General features: G+C 35.7%; 1 protein-coding gene across 9 annotated transcripts in view; it reads left to right on the forward strand.

Moving 5' to 3' along the window:
- Positions 1-17,317, forward strand: part of MAP4K3 (mitogen-activated protein kinase kinase kinase kinase 3) — a 183,473-nt gene that overhangs the window by 92,793 nt on the left and 73,363 nt on the right. For all 9 annotated transcript variants that reach the window (XR_012003160.1, XR_012003161.1, XM_026018984.2 and 6 more), the window contains one exon: positions 11,703-11,767. Coding sequence is in view for 7 of the 9 variants with exons in the window: in XM_026018984.2 (XP_025874769.1) it covers positions 11,703-11,767 (65 nt within the window). In the remaining 2 variants the exon portion in view is untranslated. The remainder of the gene's footprint in view (positions 1-11,702; positions 11,768-17,317) is intronic.

The raw sequence follows: 17,317 nt of genomic DNA on the forward strand, positions 1-17,317 counted from the left end.
TGATACATTTAACAAAATAAAATTAGCTCTAATCGTATGTTTTATAATTTTATTTATGTTTTGAGGATAGAGGATATTTTCATGTGAATGAAACTTATTTCTGACCTGTTTATGTTCATTCTGTGACCAATATCATCGTCTGTGATTTTTCTCTTGTACTCTGGGGAATTCGGGATGTGGTTTAGTGAGGAGGCTGGCAGGTAAAAATTGACTCTTAATGGTTAGTCTTCCTGTAATAGCCTAGAGAACTAAACATACCCTTCATTGCCCCTTATTTCTGGACTTGGGTGGATTTAGAAATTCAGGAGCACTCTAACTGCTAGGGTTTTAGTAGAGACTTTTTCCTTCTTTTGTGCTTCTAGCCTCAGGGTACTGCATTATCCCTTCCCTTCATTTTGTCCAAAGGACTGGGAACTGTAATTATTTCACTGACTTTTTATTTTCCCAGGTGATAAAGTAAACTTAGACTGTGAATTGTGGCCCCATGTTTTTGGTTTGGCGGGACCATGCTGTATACCCCAGGTTATAGTCCATCAGGGATGACTCCGAGGTCAAATCCTGTTTTTCTGTTCACTTCTGTGTGTAGTTTTGAGCTGAATGCTGTGACCTAGTTATTTTTAATATTCCTCCTTAAAAATTGGATTGAAGAATGTTTTCTTATGTCTTAAAAAAACTCAACATTTTATTCTGTTATACTGTAAGCTATATAAGGAAGTAGCGTACTGTAGCTTCCATCGTCCTATGATCTAGGTACAAAAAACCCCACTTCTCTTCTGATGGAGGCACAGCATATGGAAAAGACAGAGCAGTTCTGCCTTTTTTCTTGCCAGCTTGCAAAGAGCCAACCAGACCAGCTCTTCTTGATTCTAACCACTCTTTTAAAAAAAATAAATAAATAAATTTTATTTACTCATGAGAGACATACAGAGAGAGGCAGAGACACAGGCAGAGGGAGAAGCAGGCTCCATGCAGGGAGCTGGACGTGGAACTCGATCCCCGGGTCTCCAGGATCATGCCCTGAGCCGTTGAAGGCAGCGCTAAACCGTTGAGCCACCAGGGCTGCCCAATTCTAACCACTCTTGAACAGTTTTGATTGCCCCACCTTCATTCAGATTGAAGCGTGAGTTTAATGGAGACTTCACTTAACATAGGGATGGGTACTACCCTCAGGTCAATGACCGTTAATATATTTTGAATGGGTTCTATAACAGCCAATTTAAAACCACTTTAATGGTGAGTGGTTCAAACAGAAACACAGTTTCTGCATCAATTTTTATTTTATGGACAGATTCAGCACAGGCAATTACTATATCAAGTCAAAGAAACAGCTCCCCCCACCCCCTTTTTAAAAAGGTTTTATTTGAGAGAGAGAGAGAGTGAGTGGCAGAGATGGGGAGAATCTGAATCAAACTCTGTGCTGCACAGATCCCAATGCACGGCTTGATTCCTTGACCATGAGATCATGACCAGAGCTGATACCAAGAGTCAGGCACTCAACCGACTGAGTCACCCAGGTGTCCCAGAAACTGATTTTAAAATCAGTTAAGTTAAAAAAAAAAAATCAGTTAAGTTTGTAATAAAAAGAATTGATTACTGCCAATACATTAAAACCATTAAAACCATCACTTCAAAACAATTTATTTTATTGTTACTGGTCCTAACAAAATGACCTACTTGTATTCGGCTGAGAAGCATCACAAAATGTTTTTCTCCTCCCAAGGGTAAACAAGTTGTTGATCTAAGGGTATTTCTCAAACATGGTCTGAATCTTCTGGAACTGTGGGACTATTCAAAGCCTAATTTATTATTCCAGGATAGCCCCATCCATATATATGGCAACCTTGGTCTTTCTGCCATGGAGACGATAGCGCATAGGTTAGTGAAGAGCTTGAGTTCTGGAGTCAGATTGTTTGGGTTGGTTGAGTCTTGACTCCATCATTTATTAACTGAATGACTTACAGCAAATTACCTAACTACTCTGAACCTCCATTTCCGCATCTATAAAATGGGGATAATAATAGATACATGGTGTGATAGCTACAGGATAATGGGTAAATATATGTAAAGTGTTAAGAACAGTGGTTAAGATATAATGCTTCCTAATTACTAACCTCTATTACTACTACTTTTGCTATTACTGCTTCTTAACTATTTTTAAGTGTTACGTTAATATCTCATTTGATCTTTTCAACAACACTGTTATCAATATTACTTTGGTAGATACTATTTCCATTCTTTAAGGTGCTTGAGAGAGTTTAATATCAAGTATTTAGTTTACAGTCCAATTGCAAGTTACTGACAGAATAGAGTTGTAGTTCTCTGTAATATTGTGCTTGTGGAAGAAAGATTGACTCAATCTTTCTTTCTTGCCGAAAGAGCTGACAAAATAAAACTCCACCCCCACCCCCTAAAAAACCCCTAACACTAAACTAAACTGGACATTTGTCCGGGTTACTTAGATAAGAGTCTTCCTGTACAGATTAGGCAGCAAAAGATTTGTTCTTATTACCCACCAAAATGTGAATTCCCCTTGAGTTAACCTTCACTTCTAGACATACTACGAGAAAGCAAATTAGGTTATGCTTAACAAAAATTGTGTTTTCTCTTAGATTTCAGGAGATGTGTATTCTGACTATATTCTGAATATCTTTTTTAATGTAAACTTTTTGGGGAGCATAATGTACATACTAAGGGTACACAAATTTATGTTTTGTGTATAGCTAGGTGAATTTTTTTAAAGGGTACTTTTAATCCAAATGTAAGACTACACAGCAAAATTGCCCAGAAACCAAAGTAAAACAGCAACATTGGAGTAATTTTTTTCAATAGAGCTGTTAGTTTGGACTTGTATAATCCAACATAGGAAATGCAGGTTTAAATAGATGTTTTATTCTGTAACTGGCGTAACTGATGAAAGTGATAGGAAAGCAAACAGTAGTATAACAGAACAGCAATTAATTCTTTCCTTCTCTAGCTCTTTTTTTCTATAGTGATTCTTCCCTTTTTTCCTAATTAAAGTCCAGACTCAGTCAAATTTGGAGTGCAGAATACTAATGATTAGGCTTCCAGGTATTAGAGCTGGAAGGAACTAAGGGATATTGTCACTAGGCCCACTCTTTTTACTGATGAGAAAATGGGATGCTGCATCAGATGACTTCTTTAGGTCATCCAAAGATGGATGGATCTAAACCAGGCACTGGTTTTAACCCAGGATTTAAACCAGGCTCTCTAGATAGCTGATTGGCTATTACCATATTACTCAGCCTGGGACGGCCAGATTTCATCTCAAAGGGAACATGGTTTCTTGGATTCCTTCTCTTTACCAAATGATTTTACCGAAGACAAGGAACTTGTTTTTTTTTTAACTTGATATAATCCCCCTAAAATATATACTGTTCTTAGCAACTTCCTTCTTATTGCCTTTATAGCCTATTATAACAAATTTAGACAAAAAAATTTTTGAGGAAATTGAGCTAAATTAATACATTTCCCCTCAGGAAATCAAACTTACCCTGTAAATTTACTGAATAGATGATCAGCATATAATTAAGTTCAGAAGCCTCTTTTATAATAGAGTAGCTATGCTCATTTCTTGAAGAAATCCTGAAACTGAGCTCCTCAAAAACAGGATACCTAGTGTTATTCTTAGTAGGGCATTCCCTACTCTTCTCTTCAGTATCATTTAAAGTCTGTGTCTGTTAAGAGCCTAAGTACCTATACTGTACAAAGACTGGATAGACAAAACTCTCTGAAGTTTATAAAAGAAAATAGTGCTGGTTTAGGGTATATTTTTTTTGTAGATCTTTTTGTGTATATGAAACAGCAGATTTAAATTGTCCTAGACCTATTCTTCCCAGTAGACTTTAACTGTTGCTTCTTTTAAGTGAGTAATGACTCTTTAGGTTCCTTCTAAGCATTCCTAGGCCAACATATCCTATCAGAACAAATTAAGAAAATTGAGACTGTTCTCTCCAGTTTGAACTCTTAAAGCTGCAGTTGAAAAACAACAGATACCCCTCGAAAGATAAGCAAATAGATCAGAACTTTGCATGAGTGTAATTTATCTCATAACATTTGTAAATCACCACAATTTTTTAAAAAGTTTTATTTATTTGAGAGAGCACATGCACGAGCAGGGGGAAAGGGAAGGGAGCCTGATGGGGAGGACTCGATCCCAGAACCCTGGGATCATGACCTAAGCCAAAAGCAGACTCTTAACTGACTGAGCCACTCAGGCACCCCAGATCACCACCATTATTAAAAAATGGATGTATATAGAGTGCTATATTGGTTTCTGGAGATGTAAAGACTGATAAAACACAGCTCTTGCCTTTAAGGAGTTCTTAATCTAATAAAAGAAATACACACGAGCAAATAATTGCAACAAAATATGCTAGGTGCAATAATAATTTCCACATAAGACCCAAAGTGGTGAAGATGATAGAAAAATCTAATTTTATCAAAGTGAGGGAATCCGAGAAAGCTCTATGCATGATATGATTCCTAAATATTGAGTGTTAAAGTATTAGTGGATGTTTATTATAGCATGTGTATGTGTGTAGAAAATCGTAATTTCTGGCAAAAGAAATGCATGCATGAAAAAAATCATGAAGTGCTCAGGAGACAACTAATAGTTTCATATTAGAGCCTAAAGGGAAAGGGTGTAGTAACAATACATAAGGCTATAGAGATGTGGCCAAAAAGAACTTTCTATCCCTTAATTAGGACCTGTAGGTATTGAGCATCTTTGCTAAAGGTTGTAACACAGTGATAAATTCTTTGGAGAACGGACCTGATGTGTAGGTGATTGAGACAGGGAGTAAGTTCATTTATTATAGTACCTTTATTATAGTAATCCAGGAAAGAGGTGGCTGTCTCTTGAGTTATATAGAAACTGGGAGAATTTTTTTTCCAGAGCCTAGAGATGGAGCTGGAGAGGGAAACCACAGGAACTTAATAGCTGGAAATGCTTTTTTGAATGCTCACACTATGGAAATAAAGATTATAGTTAAGTTCACTTTAATTTATACCTAGCTACCCTCTTTTTTTAAAAAGACAACTTTTAATTCGGGGATGTGTTAGATTTACATCAAAGTTGTAAAGAGAATACGAAGAGTTCCTCTCAGTGTTCTCTAATGCTGACATCTCACAGAACCATGGTGTATTTGTCAAAACTAGGAAATCAACACTAGTACCATACCATTAGCCAAACTAAGGTACTTCATACTGATTTCAGTGGTTTTCTACCAGTGTTCCTGTTTTGTTTTTAGTTTTTTGGTTATTCTCCCACAAACAACATTTGTTTCCTTCAAGGGCAATAGGAGGAGTAGTAATAGCAGTTACTTCAAAGGCCATATAGGATAGTTAGCAATTTCCTTAATCTCTCCTAGGTGCCAGTAGCACCTCCCCAGTTTTAACAACCCAAAATGTCTTCGACATTGCCAAATTCCTTTAGGGATAAAATCACCCTCAGTTGAGAACCACTGCTTTAAGCAAAAAATTGGTGGAACTCTATAATGAGAATACCTCTTTATATCAGTGTTGCTACGGTGTTTCCTACAGAACATTAGTTCTGGGGATGCTGATACGTGATTTAAAACAAGTGGGTCTATGGAATAAATAATTTGGGGAAGTAGTGGAAGTTTTATTTCTTCTTCCTCTTTGTTCCTTTTTTATCCCTTTCTTCCTCCTCCCCTTTTCCTACTTCCCCAACTTTCACTATCCCCATTCTTCTTTTCTTTCTTATCTTTTGTCTCCTCTCCCCACCGATCTTCCTTTCCCTTCTGGCAACAACCCCTGCTTCATTGCAGGGTTTCTTAGAGCCTTTAACTTACCAGTGTCATTGTTAATTTCCAAGAGAAGACTACAGTATGTGGCATTTCACATGAACTGGTTTCACTGTACATTGTTTTTTAAATATTTATTTTTAAGATTTTATTTATTTGAAAGAGTGTATGTGCAGTGGGGAGGAGTGGAGGGAGAGGGAGAAGCAGGCTCCTCCCTGAGCAGGGAGCCTGATTATGGGGCTGGATCCCAAGACCCCAAGATCATGATCCTAGCCAAAGGCAGGAGCTTACCCGACTTAGCCACCCAGGTGCCCTATACATTGATTGTTTTTAAATGGGAACTATACTTCATGTAGGTTTGCTGTCTAGTCACCCATTCTTTGGAAATTAGTAGATTGAACTGGGGGCTAATTGTTAGGTATAAATATAGATAAATATGTATCTCTGAATAAAGAACTACCCCTTGTTAATGGTTAAGGAAATAGATGAATTACCTATAACATTTTGGAAGGCAGTAGTTTTTGCATGTCTCTTGAAAAATGCACCGGGGGCACCTGAGTGGTTCAGTCAGTTGAGTGTCTGACTCTTGATTTCAGCTCTGGTCATAATCTCTGGGTCATGAGATGGAGCCCTGCTTTGGGCTCCATGCTCAGTGGGGAGTCTGCTTGAGATTCTCTCTCTCCCTGTCCCATTGTGCCCCCCCACATACATTCGTTCTCTCTAAATAAATAAATAAAATCTTAAAATAAAAATGCACCAAAATATTTTAAATTCAGTTCAAATAAATACCCTATATTAAAACAACTAGCAGTTATCAAATTTTTTATTTTTCACATTGACAGTTATGGTTATAAGTTGAATTATTTTTGCTGAATATGGTGGAGTAGCTATTGGCAAATGCTTTTCAGCAAGATAACCCACAGTTAAGTATAGATATGAGGGGACTGCACTGTGGGGGCATGGATGGCCATCCCATCTCAGGGAGAATGATTTGGTATGCCAGTTTCTAGCAGATATTCTAGAGCTGTGGATTCTTGGTCATCTTGCTCACATTTTATTTTACTTTTTAAGTTATGTTATATTTGGGCAAAATATATAAGTCGGTATTGTCTAATCAGTTTTAAGTTTGTGATGTGTTACAAAGTATGGGAAGATTAAAAAGTATGTTTTAGAAATTAAAAGATTGTCAGTTAAGTGAAATAGAATTAGTATTAGAATGTTAGTTCCTATATGTTCCTAGTAAACATTGAACTAGAAGATTAAAATAGTGAACTTCCCCTGTTTTATTTATTTTTCTCTTCCTTAAAAGATAGGCAGCTTTACAAAATAAGAGAAAAGGGGATCCCTGGGTGGCGCAGCGGTTTGGCGCCTGCCTTTGGCCCAGGGCGCGATTCTGGAGACCCGGGATCAAATCCCACATCGGGCTCCCGGTGCATGGAGCCTGCTTCTCCCTCTGCCTGTGTCTCTGCCTCTCTCTCTCTCTCTCTCTCTCAAAAAAAAAAAAAAAAAAATGGAGAAAAGAATTCTGAGGAAATTTAATACCTATAGTGATACCTTGAATATTTACCTTAGTGGTTAACTGTAGCTGTCTAGGGACAAAGATTTTTGGGATGTATTGGCCTGCATAAAATGGGCTGATTGACTTGAGTCCTTTCCTGTTAGGCAGATGGCTTGGTGAATGACCAAAAGCAGATGCAAATTTGTCATCACAAGAGGGACATTCATGCAACAGATGGAAGTCATTTTTCTAATAGACTCTGAATATTCAACCTTTTTTTGATAATACCAGACTTAACTAAATAGACTGTTATATAAATTAAAAGTATTTTAGGCACCTTAAAAGGTAAAGAGTATATATGTAGTATATATTTTTTCAAATCCTGATTTTTTTTTCCTTTAAGTTTAGAAAGTCATTTTACATAGAATGACTAGAAAATTATGCTTTTAAGCATGATGGGAAAAGGGAATAGAACAGGGTCAAGTAGAGGATCAAGAGATAGTGAAATATATATTACAGAGAACTTACTTCCTGTGTCTGTTTTCTCTACTGAGGAGAATTATTTTCAAGTTGCAAAGTGTAGGAAAAGCATTACTACATAGGGATTGAAGCACGAGATAGGTGAGATAATTATAAAACAGCTAGACACTTTAAATGAATATAAGCTTTTAGACTTATATAAATTGTATCTTGTTATACTGAAAGGTTAACAGATAGGAATGGTATCCACTATCAGTGTCTTTTGACAAATAGGGGAGACACCAAAATATTAGGGATTGACAATGACCAATTTGTAAAGGAAAGAAAAAGGTGATTTCTACAGAGTAGACTGTTAAACTTGATCCCAGTCATCAGCTCCGACTAGGATAAATTATTAATCAGATAATTAGCATTTATAAGAAAGAAGCGATTAACAGGACTTTAGTAAGAAGTCGTTAGTCAATTCCATCTCTCTCTCTTTTTCTTTCTTAAAAAAGAAAACACCAATTTTATTTATTTATACCTTTCTTCAGTTCCAGGAACAACTTAGGTGATTTACATAAATATACTACAAGATGAATTATAACAAAAGGAGTAGAAAACAGCTTACAGAATATAAATTGGGTTTATATTCTGGGTCTTTTACTAAACAATTTACATGTTATTTCATTTTATCCTGAGCAGACTGCAAACAACCACTCACCTACTACCTATTCCTTAACCACTTGGGGGATGGTATTTTACATGGTCCATTTGGGAGCAGATGTGAAAATACTATGGAGTAGTGGTTCCCAAACATTTTGGTATTAGAACCCCTTTTATTTTACATTCTTAAAAATTACTGAGTACCACAAAGAGCTTTTGTTTAAATTATGTAGGTTATTATCTATTGATAATCACTATATTAAAAATTAAAACTTCAGAGAATTTTGAAGCAAGAATACATAAGCACATATTGCAGTAGCTGTTGGAGGAATGACATCAACAGCACTTTGTCTAGTTTCTGGAAAATTCCTCTGGATTCTCATGAGAGTATAAAGGGAAAATAGCTTTTTAGTGTTATTATGAAAATGGTTTGACCTTGCTGATCCCCTTGAATGGCTCTCAGGGACCTCCAGACCACACTTTTGAGAATCACCATTCTTAGAGGAAGGATTCAGCTAACCTAGAGAGACCAGGCTGTGCTGTCTTCCATTTATCTACACATATCAAATTGGAGCCAAAGCAGCATTCATTCCAAAGTTTATTGGTTGGTGGACTGGCCAAGGTCTTACACTCTATTTCAAGCAAAGGCAGAGAGGTACCAAATGGTCATTGTAAGCATAGAGTAGATTTATGTCATCAGTAAAAAAAAATATTTCTGACATTTCTTAGCTCTTTAGTACACTCACTCATACAGATCAGAATAGCTTAAAAGCAAAGCCCTTATAGTAGCTGCTTCTGGAAGGTAGACCCCTGCTTAGGGTCTTTCCAGTCAACCACTTCTGGAGCGTGTGAGCAGTAGCACAGAGGGGTGTTTCCAATTAGAAATGAGTGTCATAATGTCCATGCTCAAGTATTTTAAGTAAAAACAGTTGGAGAGCTGGTAAGATGTATGTCAGAAACAAAAGTATGTGAATCAAGACTACTTTTTTTTTTTTTTTTTTTTTTTTAAAGAATGAGATTTAACAAATAAGGACAAAGCCCTATGCATAGTTTTAATGAACCAGGTAAATGTGTTGCTGGAGAAAATCATCTGATGACTATTTATACAAAAAAGATCCAGAGGTTTTAGTTCACTTCAGCCTTGCAAATCAGTTTTTAAGAGCAGTTGCTAAGAACCTGAAGATAAGCCTTTAGCCAAGTTAATAGAAATATAAGTGTTCAAATAAAGGAGGTAATTGTTAGATTCTCTGGGCTAGACAGACTTCTCCCTGTGTAGCAATCACTAGTCATAAATGCCTTCATACTTTTGGATAAGGCTACACATCTCCAGCACTAGGCATCCATTCTGAGAGTTATTAAAACTAGGCCACTGGGGAGCTAGCTCATACTATATACCATACTGTCATGCCTCAGTTTCTTTCATTGGTAGGTGGATTTTAGATACTAAAGTGACTTCAGATTTCTGTGAATTTTAGATACTATTGTGACTTTAGATTTCTTCTGGTCCTCATGATATGCAGCTTTGCCTTTAGAACCGTGGTCATAAAAAAAAAAAAAAAAAAAAAAGAACCGTGGTCATTTTTTCACTCTGTACTCTTAAGTTTGCCAACCTTTATGCTTGGATACTTGTGTTCCCTTGTTACATGCTGCATTGTCCATTGCACTCACCCAGGTCAGCTCACCTCTTAGGTCTGGTTAATCTCACCAATACCACCGTATGTGATCTACTCCTGATTAACAGCTCCACTTTTTATGAACTGTTTATGCAACACTTGGAATAATGCTTGATTCTGGATGCCACATTTTAAAAGAATTAAGTAGAGATCATCTAGATGAAGGTAACTAAACTGAGGAGCTTACAAACCAAGCGTTGCTTTACAGTGTGATCCAACCTATTCTCGCTTCCTTTCCTGCCATTGTCTCTTCAGCTACTCTGTGTTCCACTCACATTATATCACCCACAGTCTCTCAACTGTGGCATCTTCTGTCAAATTGTCATTCTCTGCTCAGAGTCCCCTGTCTCTGTGATGAATTCCTACTTCAAGACCCAATTCAAATGGTGTCTCCTCCCTAGTTATTTCCCTTGACTTTCCTAGGTATTCTTACCTCTGGGTTATCATAGAACTTTATACATGCCTACATTATGTACTTAATGAAATTATAATCTAATCCAGGGTCTTTTCTGTAAAAGACCATATGGTAAATATTTTAGGCTTTGTCGGTTTCTCTCTGTCATAGTTACTCAACTTTGTTGCTTTAGTACAAATGTAAACATAAATGAATGTGACTGTGTTTCAAGAAAACTTTATATGGAGACTAAAATTTAAATTTCTTGTAATTGTCATGTGCTATTCTTCTTTTGACTTTTGCCCTTCCATGATTTCAAAATATAAAAACCATTCTTAGTTCATGAGCTGTACAAATCAGGCAGCAGGCTATATTTGGCTCATTAGCCGTGGTTTGCTGACTCTTGATGTATCTAACCCATATGTTTATTCTTTCAGTCACTCTTGCATTCATTTATTTATGAAATATCTGCTGGCTTTTCTTCTAGGTACTGTGAATGCAGTGGTGAGAAAGACATATAAGGCAGAATATTCTGCATTCTATTGAACTTGCTGAGTTCAGAGACTTTCTAGTCCATCTCTGTCCCATAAGAATACTACATTTCTTGGTACACTTTGAGATGAAGTAGTGAATGATTGAGCCAAGGAATAAGCTATTAAATTTTGCTAATCATTTCTCCTGTGAGTGTGATGATGGTATCTTAAGTGAGTGTGAGAGAGAAATGCTATCTAAAGACTGATAAATTTTAACAGATTGTTTTGGAAAGACCTTGGTTGAATCTAGGTGTGAGGGTAAAGTATACATTCGTCTGTTTTGTTGATGATGACACTGTTAAAGTGATATGCTTTGAGATATATTACCATTCTGTAGTGAATTTTCTACATAGTTTTTGGTATGAATGTTTTAATTAACATTTAACTTTTATAATACCATCTTCGGGTACATGGTAAGAAGCTTTTAACTAAAAGGAAATTTTCTCTCATTTGAATGTACCTGATGACATCTTTATATCCTACAAATGATGTATTTTAAGGATTAAAATCTTGAGTTGCCTTATGATAACATATTAAGTAATTCTTTTACTGATAGTGATTAACTAGCTTTTTTCTTAGCACTTTGCATTTACGTGGTTTTTTTCAAGATTATAGGATACAATCTTAAAATACTTGTTACCTCACATAATTTTAATCATGACAATGTGATACAGGCTTATTTTCTCTTTGTAGGCGAGATAAACTTTGGATTTGCATGGAGTTTTGTGGAGGTGGTTCTTTACAGGATATTTATCATGGTAAGGCAAAAGTTATGTTTTATACAAATTAAGTAGAATTTCTTAAAATATAGTTATTTACTGTATTAAAGCATGAATGTTGCTTTGAGGAAGGTATGTTTTATTGTTATTAGATATCTAAAAGAATTTAAGATCTATACAAATGAAAGGAGCATTTGCTTTATAAGTTGCAAAATTATGTGCAGTTGAATTATTTGCTGATTTTAAAGAAGATATGTATAATTAGTTCAAAATTTCAAACTCAGATTTGTAAAAAAAAAAAAAAAAATACATAAAGGCCTTGGTTGTGAACATTAAGCCAAAAGAATATCCAGTTAATACATGAGTACTATTAATACAAAGATAATTGATTTTACTCTCATATATTCAAGAATCATCAATTAAATTGTTTACTTTTTCAAATACTAGATTCTGGGAAATTAAATCTTTTTTAAATTGAGATTTTAGTGGAATATTTAAGAAAGATTTGTAAAGTACAATGACACTATTTGTCTTTTCTTTCTCTCCCTGTCTCATTCTGGTTCTTTTAATGGGTAATTGTCACAAACTGCAGAGTAGGTTTATTCTTTTACTGAAGCTGTGCTTTTTGATTAATATAAAATATATCATATGTCAATTTTATGAGAAATTATTTTGGAAAAAATTTTCATTTTTCTTGATATGGGATTTGGGCTCAGATTTTCCCATTAGGGCCCCTTATGTAATTTGGGGGGCTGATTGTAATAAAGCAGATGTTAAAAGACTCTTTGATTAGGAATTTTACTGTCTCCCATTTCACTTCAATTTACTGTATCTTCTTGGTGTAGATTTTCCTTACCATAATATTGACATAATAGTATTTTAAGGTACTACTAACTATAGTTGGAATGGGAGAATGGAAATGATAGATTTTCTGGAATTGTTTTCAAAGGCTTAATGAAGAAAATGGGTTTTTAATTGGTCTTTGTAAGATATATAAACTTTGAGTAGAAGAGGTAGGACATTCTAGGAGATGAAACAACAATACAGTGACATGAAGGTATGACATGTGAGATCACTCATACTGGTATGCAATCTATTCCCTATTGGGGAATAGGGTCAGATATGGGGAGCCTCGGAAAGCCAGATGGAAGAACATGAGAACATTTCTACTTTATGAGAAGGCATTTCTTTTCTGAGAATATTTTTTATTATATATGGCTGTTCTTTATATTTGAGAATTTTTTTATTAATGACATTTTGATTTCAGAGATTCAGTGAAAATTGAGAAATATTTGGCCTTATTTTGCATTGCAGAACATACACAGTATTTCTGGAAGCTTATGATTTCTGCATTCTAAATTCAAGAAGCTATTTCCCTTTTTTGGTCTTAATTTGGACTAATTTATCTACTGTTTTTTTTTCTCACTTATTTAATTTCCTTCATCCTGAAGCTGTTTCTGCTGTGTCTCTCAGTGTTTGACACTCACTCTTCAATCGTAGTTTCAGTGGGGGGTAGAAGCAGATATGTTCTGGCAGCATTTTGAAGATACTAGATAACTGTCTTCTAGCTTCTGTAGTTGTTGGTATCTTTTGTCACTCCAACTACATATTATTCTTCCTTTCTAATTGATTTTAAGACTTTTCTTCTTCTTAATTTTTTATGTTTTTAGTATCTAAACATGGATTTACACTTTTCTTGCTTAGGACTTAAAATCCTTACCTGAGAGGATTTAATTTATTCATCAAGCCTGAATCATTGTCAATTACTTTCTCTCTCTTTTTTTTTTAATTACTATCTCTTAAAATCTTTTCTACCCCAGTCTCTTTGATTTTTCCTTTTAGAATATCAATTAGGTTAGGTATACATTAGACCTTCTCCATGTCTCTTAAGTTCAGCTGCATATTTTGCACTTTGTAATCCTTCAGTAGAGCACTGAGGATACTCACAACCATCTTAGAGTTGGCTCACTGATGTTACAGCTGTGCTTAGTACATCCATTAGGATTTAATTTTGGTGACTATATTTTTCATCTCTAGAAAGTATTGGTTCGATTTCAAGTCTCCCTTCATTTTGTATTTGTGGCTCATTCTCTTGTAATTTTTCATTCCTTCATTTACATCTTTAGTTTTTCAAGCGTCCCTTTCTTTAGCATTTCTTGGATTGTTAAGTAACATCAGATGTATATATGCTGGGTCTTAGGTGTCTGGTTCTGCTTTCTTCATTAAGAAGCAAGAAGACCAGTTTAGTTACAGAAATAGTTCTGTCCTGTTTCTTGTCATGTCATTCCATTTCAACCAAATGTTGGAAGTAACAAAGTAATATGAATTTGTTAATTTATACTGGTTAGCAACTGTATACACAACCCCAGTATCTGTCTGTATTCACTCTTGACTGCATCCTGATTTCCACCCGGTGACCTCCTTATGGCAATGTGTAATAATACTCCTGTTTGGCTACTCTGCAGAGCTCTCTACTTGCACAGCTGCATAAGACAAATACCTCCATTTCTTTCTGTGTTTCTCTTTCTCCTCTCTCTTTTATCGCGTTGTCATTCTGTGGGAGTAGTATAACTTGGGTTACTTCATCTAGTGAAAGAGGAGGTTTTTTTTCTCATTAAAGCTAATGCTTAATGGGAGTTTGCTTTTGTATAGGTGTATGCAAAGCATATTTTGATCTGTCATGCAAAATTTGCAGAGTCTGCTTTTTTTTTCCTATTATTTCTGCTTTCTAAGGTATCATTAAGCCGATTTTTATATTTTGCTTTACTGCTCTTAATTCCATCACTCCATAGGATTTTTTAAAATTTAAATCTTCTTATAAGAGGGAATTGTATTAATTGTCTATTGCTATATAACAAATGATCCCAAAATTTGGCAGCTTAAAACAGCAAATATTATGTCCCAGTTTCTGAAGGTCAGGGATTCAAGAATGGCTTAGTTGGGCATATCTAGCTCAAGTTCTTTCATGAAGTTGTAGTCTAGCTATTGGCTGGGAATGCAGTCATCTGCAGGCTTGACGAGGGCTGGAGAATTCACTTTCATGTTGATTCACTTAATATGGCTATTGGCAGAAAGCTTCAGGTCCTTGGTTGGCTGTTGGCAGGTCTCAGTTTTTTACTATGTGGATCTAGCTATAGGACAACTTGAGTGTCTTCACGATGTTGCAGCTGGCTTCCGCCAGAGTACGTGATCCCAAAGAGCAAGGAGGAAGCCACAAAGCCTTCAATGATATAGTTGTAGAAGTTGTATTCTATCACTTCCACCGTATTTTGTTCTTTAGAAGCAAGTCCTTTCTGGCCAGACCATTCTCGGGAAGGGAATTAAATTCCAACACTTGAGGTGGAAACTACCAAAAAATTCATGGACATGTTTTAAACTACCACAGGAGTGTGTGTGTGTGTGTGTGTGTGTGTGTGTGCGCGCGCGCGCGCGTGTTGGTGGGGGGGAGGATCCATTTGAATTTATGTTTTTTCATGAGTTTCTTCTCTCCTTTTATTTATGTTTCTTTTTTTGAAGAACATTAGACCTTTTATTGTTCCAACATAATGCATTTTTTTCTTTTCTGTTGAACATTTTTCTTCTTTTAATATTGTTCTCTAACAGTTTTCTACATTCGATGTCATTTACGATGAATTGCTTTTCAGTTATTTAAAAATTTTAAATTCTTTTTTTTTTTTTTAAGATTTTATTTATTCATGAGAGACACAGAGAGAGAGAGGGAGAAGCAGGCTCCATGCAGGGAGACCGATGTGGGACTCGATCTCGGGACTCGGATCACGCCCTGAGCTGAAGGCAGATGCTCAACCACTGAGCCACCCAGGCGTCCCCAAAATTTTAAATTCTGAGATCATCTTCAATGAGAATTCCATATGCCTTTTGAGTGTGTGTCCTTCCACAGAGGGGTTTTTTTTTTTCCCCTATGATCCCAAGACCTCAGTTTATCTGATACATTTGAACCCTAAACCTGAGGGAAGAAGCCGCCTATGGTGATAGAATCTAGAAGACATTTTTCCCCTGTCCACATCCCAGGCCATGACACAAAATCCTTAGTTTTCTCCTTGTCCTTGTCTACCATTTAATATGAGGATGTGGCCCTTTGAAGGTTCTGGGTTTTTTTTTTTTTTTTTAAATGATTTTTTTTTTTAAAACAAAGTTTTTGTTTTTGTTTTTTTTTAATTTTCATTTATTTATGATAGTCACAGAGAGAGAGAGAGAGAGAGAGGCAGAGACACAGGCAGAGGGAGAAGCAGGCTCCATGCACCAGGAGCCCGACGTGGGATTCGATCCCGGGTCTCCAGGATCGCGCCCTGGGCCAAAGGCAGGCGCTAAACCGCTGCGCCACCCAGGGATCCCGAAGGTTCTGGTTTTATGGGCATATTTGTTCTAACTTTTTGTCTACGGACCAATGAATGGCATTTTCCTTTATGCCCATAAAGTGGATAAAACTAAAGCCCCAGCTTACCAAGATGACTTTCCTCTTAGAGATAGCTAGAATATTTCACATTTTTATCCTTCTGATTTTCATTTTCCCTTTTGTTTTTGGCTCCTGGGGAAGTCTCTTATTGCTTAACTTAGGCATTTAAAAGATTATTTAAAATATTCTTTTCTGTCATTTCTAGGTGTTACTTTCAGGATTTTCAGATTGTTTGCCATATTGTGGAAACAGAAATCTAAAGGAGGCCCATGTTAGTGAGAGTGGGTTTACAAACCACAAGAACTAATTCTTATATGACTTATCTTCAGGCATTCATTCCAAGACTTGTTCTCAACAAAATCTAAGTGAATAGATTTCTGTTTTCCACAATTGTAAAATACCACAAATATTTGAAAGTAAACATTTTTACAAAGCACTTACTAACTAGCAAAAGATTCCATCATTGGAATTTAATTCGATTTTTAGAATAGCCTATCCCACACTTAATGTATTTCTTTATTCTGAAGTGATTTGGTAATGAAAGAGAAAATGCTTAAATGTCTTCATTAGTGGATAGATGCACACAGAGAAACATTATTTAAATATTATGATTGAGTTACATATTTTGATGGTAAGTGAAAAAGGCAGGTTTCGGAATTTTATGTGTAATATGATCCCATTCATATCTTTCTGTGAGATGTATATATACATTATTTAAAATCTATTTCTACATAAAATCATCTGATAGATTATAGGTCAAACTATTGATAGTGCCTGTTCTTGAGTAATTCGGCTAAGGAAGAGACCTTTACTTTCCAAACTTGTCTATTGATTGGATTTTTATAATGAGCATACTAATTTTATAGCTATAAAGATAATTATTTTAAGGAAAAAAAATATTGACTTAAAACTAGCTGTAATATGGGGCCTCTAGGTGGCTCATTTGGTTAAGTGTCTGACTCCTGATTTTGGCTCAGTTTGTGATCTGAGGGTCATGAGATTGAGCCCTGCTTTAAGAATCTCTCATTCCTTCTCCCTCTGCATACCTCCTTAAAGAATAACAAAAAACTAGCCTTAATATATGTATTACATACCAATTTTAGAAAAACTTTAGTAAAAACTAGCTAAGCTTCTTCAGTCTTACTCATTCCACAAACATTTATGTAGCAGCTTTC

The sequence above is a fragment of the Vulpes vulpes genome, chromosome 8 (genome assembly GCF_048418805.1).
Source record: "Vulpes vulpes isolate BD-2025 chromosome 8, VulVul3, whole genome shotgun sequence".
NCBI classification, from domain to species: domain Eukaryota; kingdom Metazoa; phylum Chordata; class Mammalia; order Carnivora; family Canidae; genus Vulpes; species Vulpes vulpes.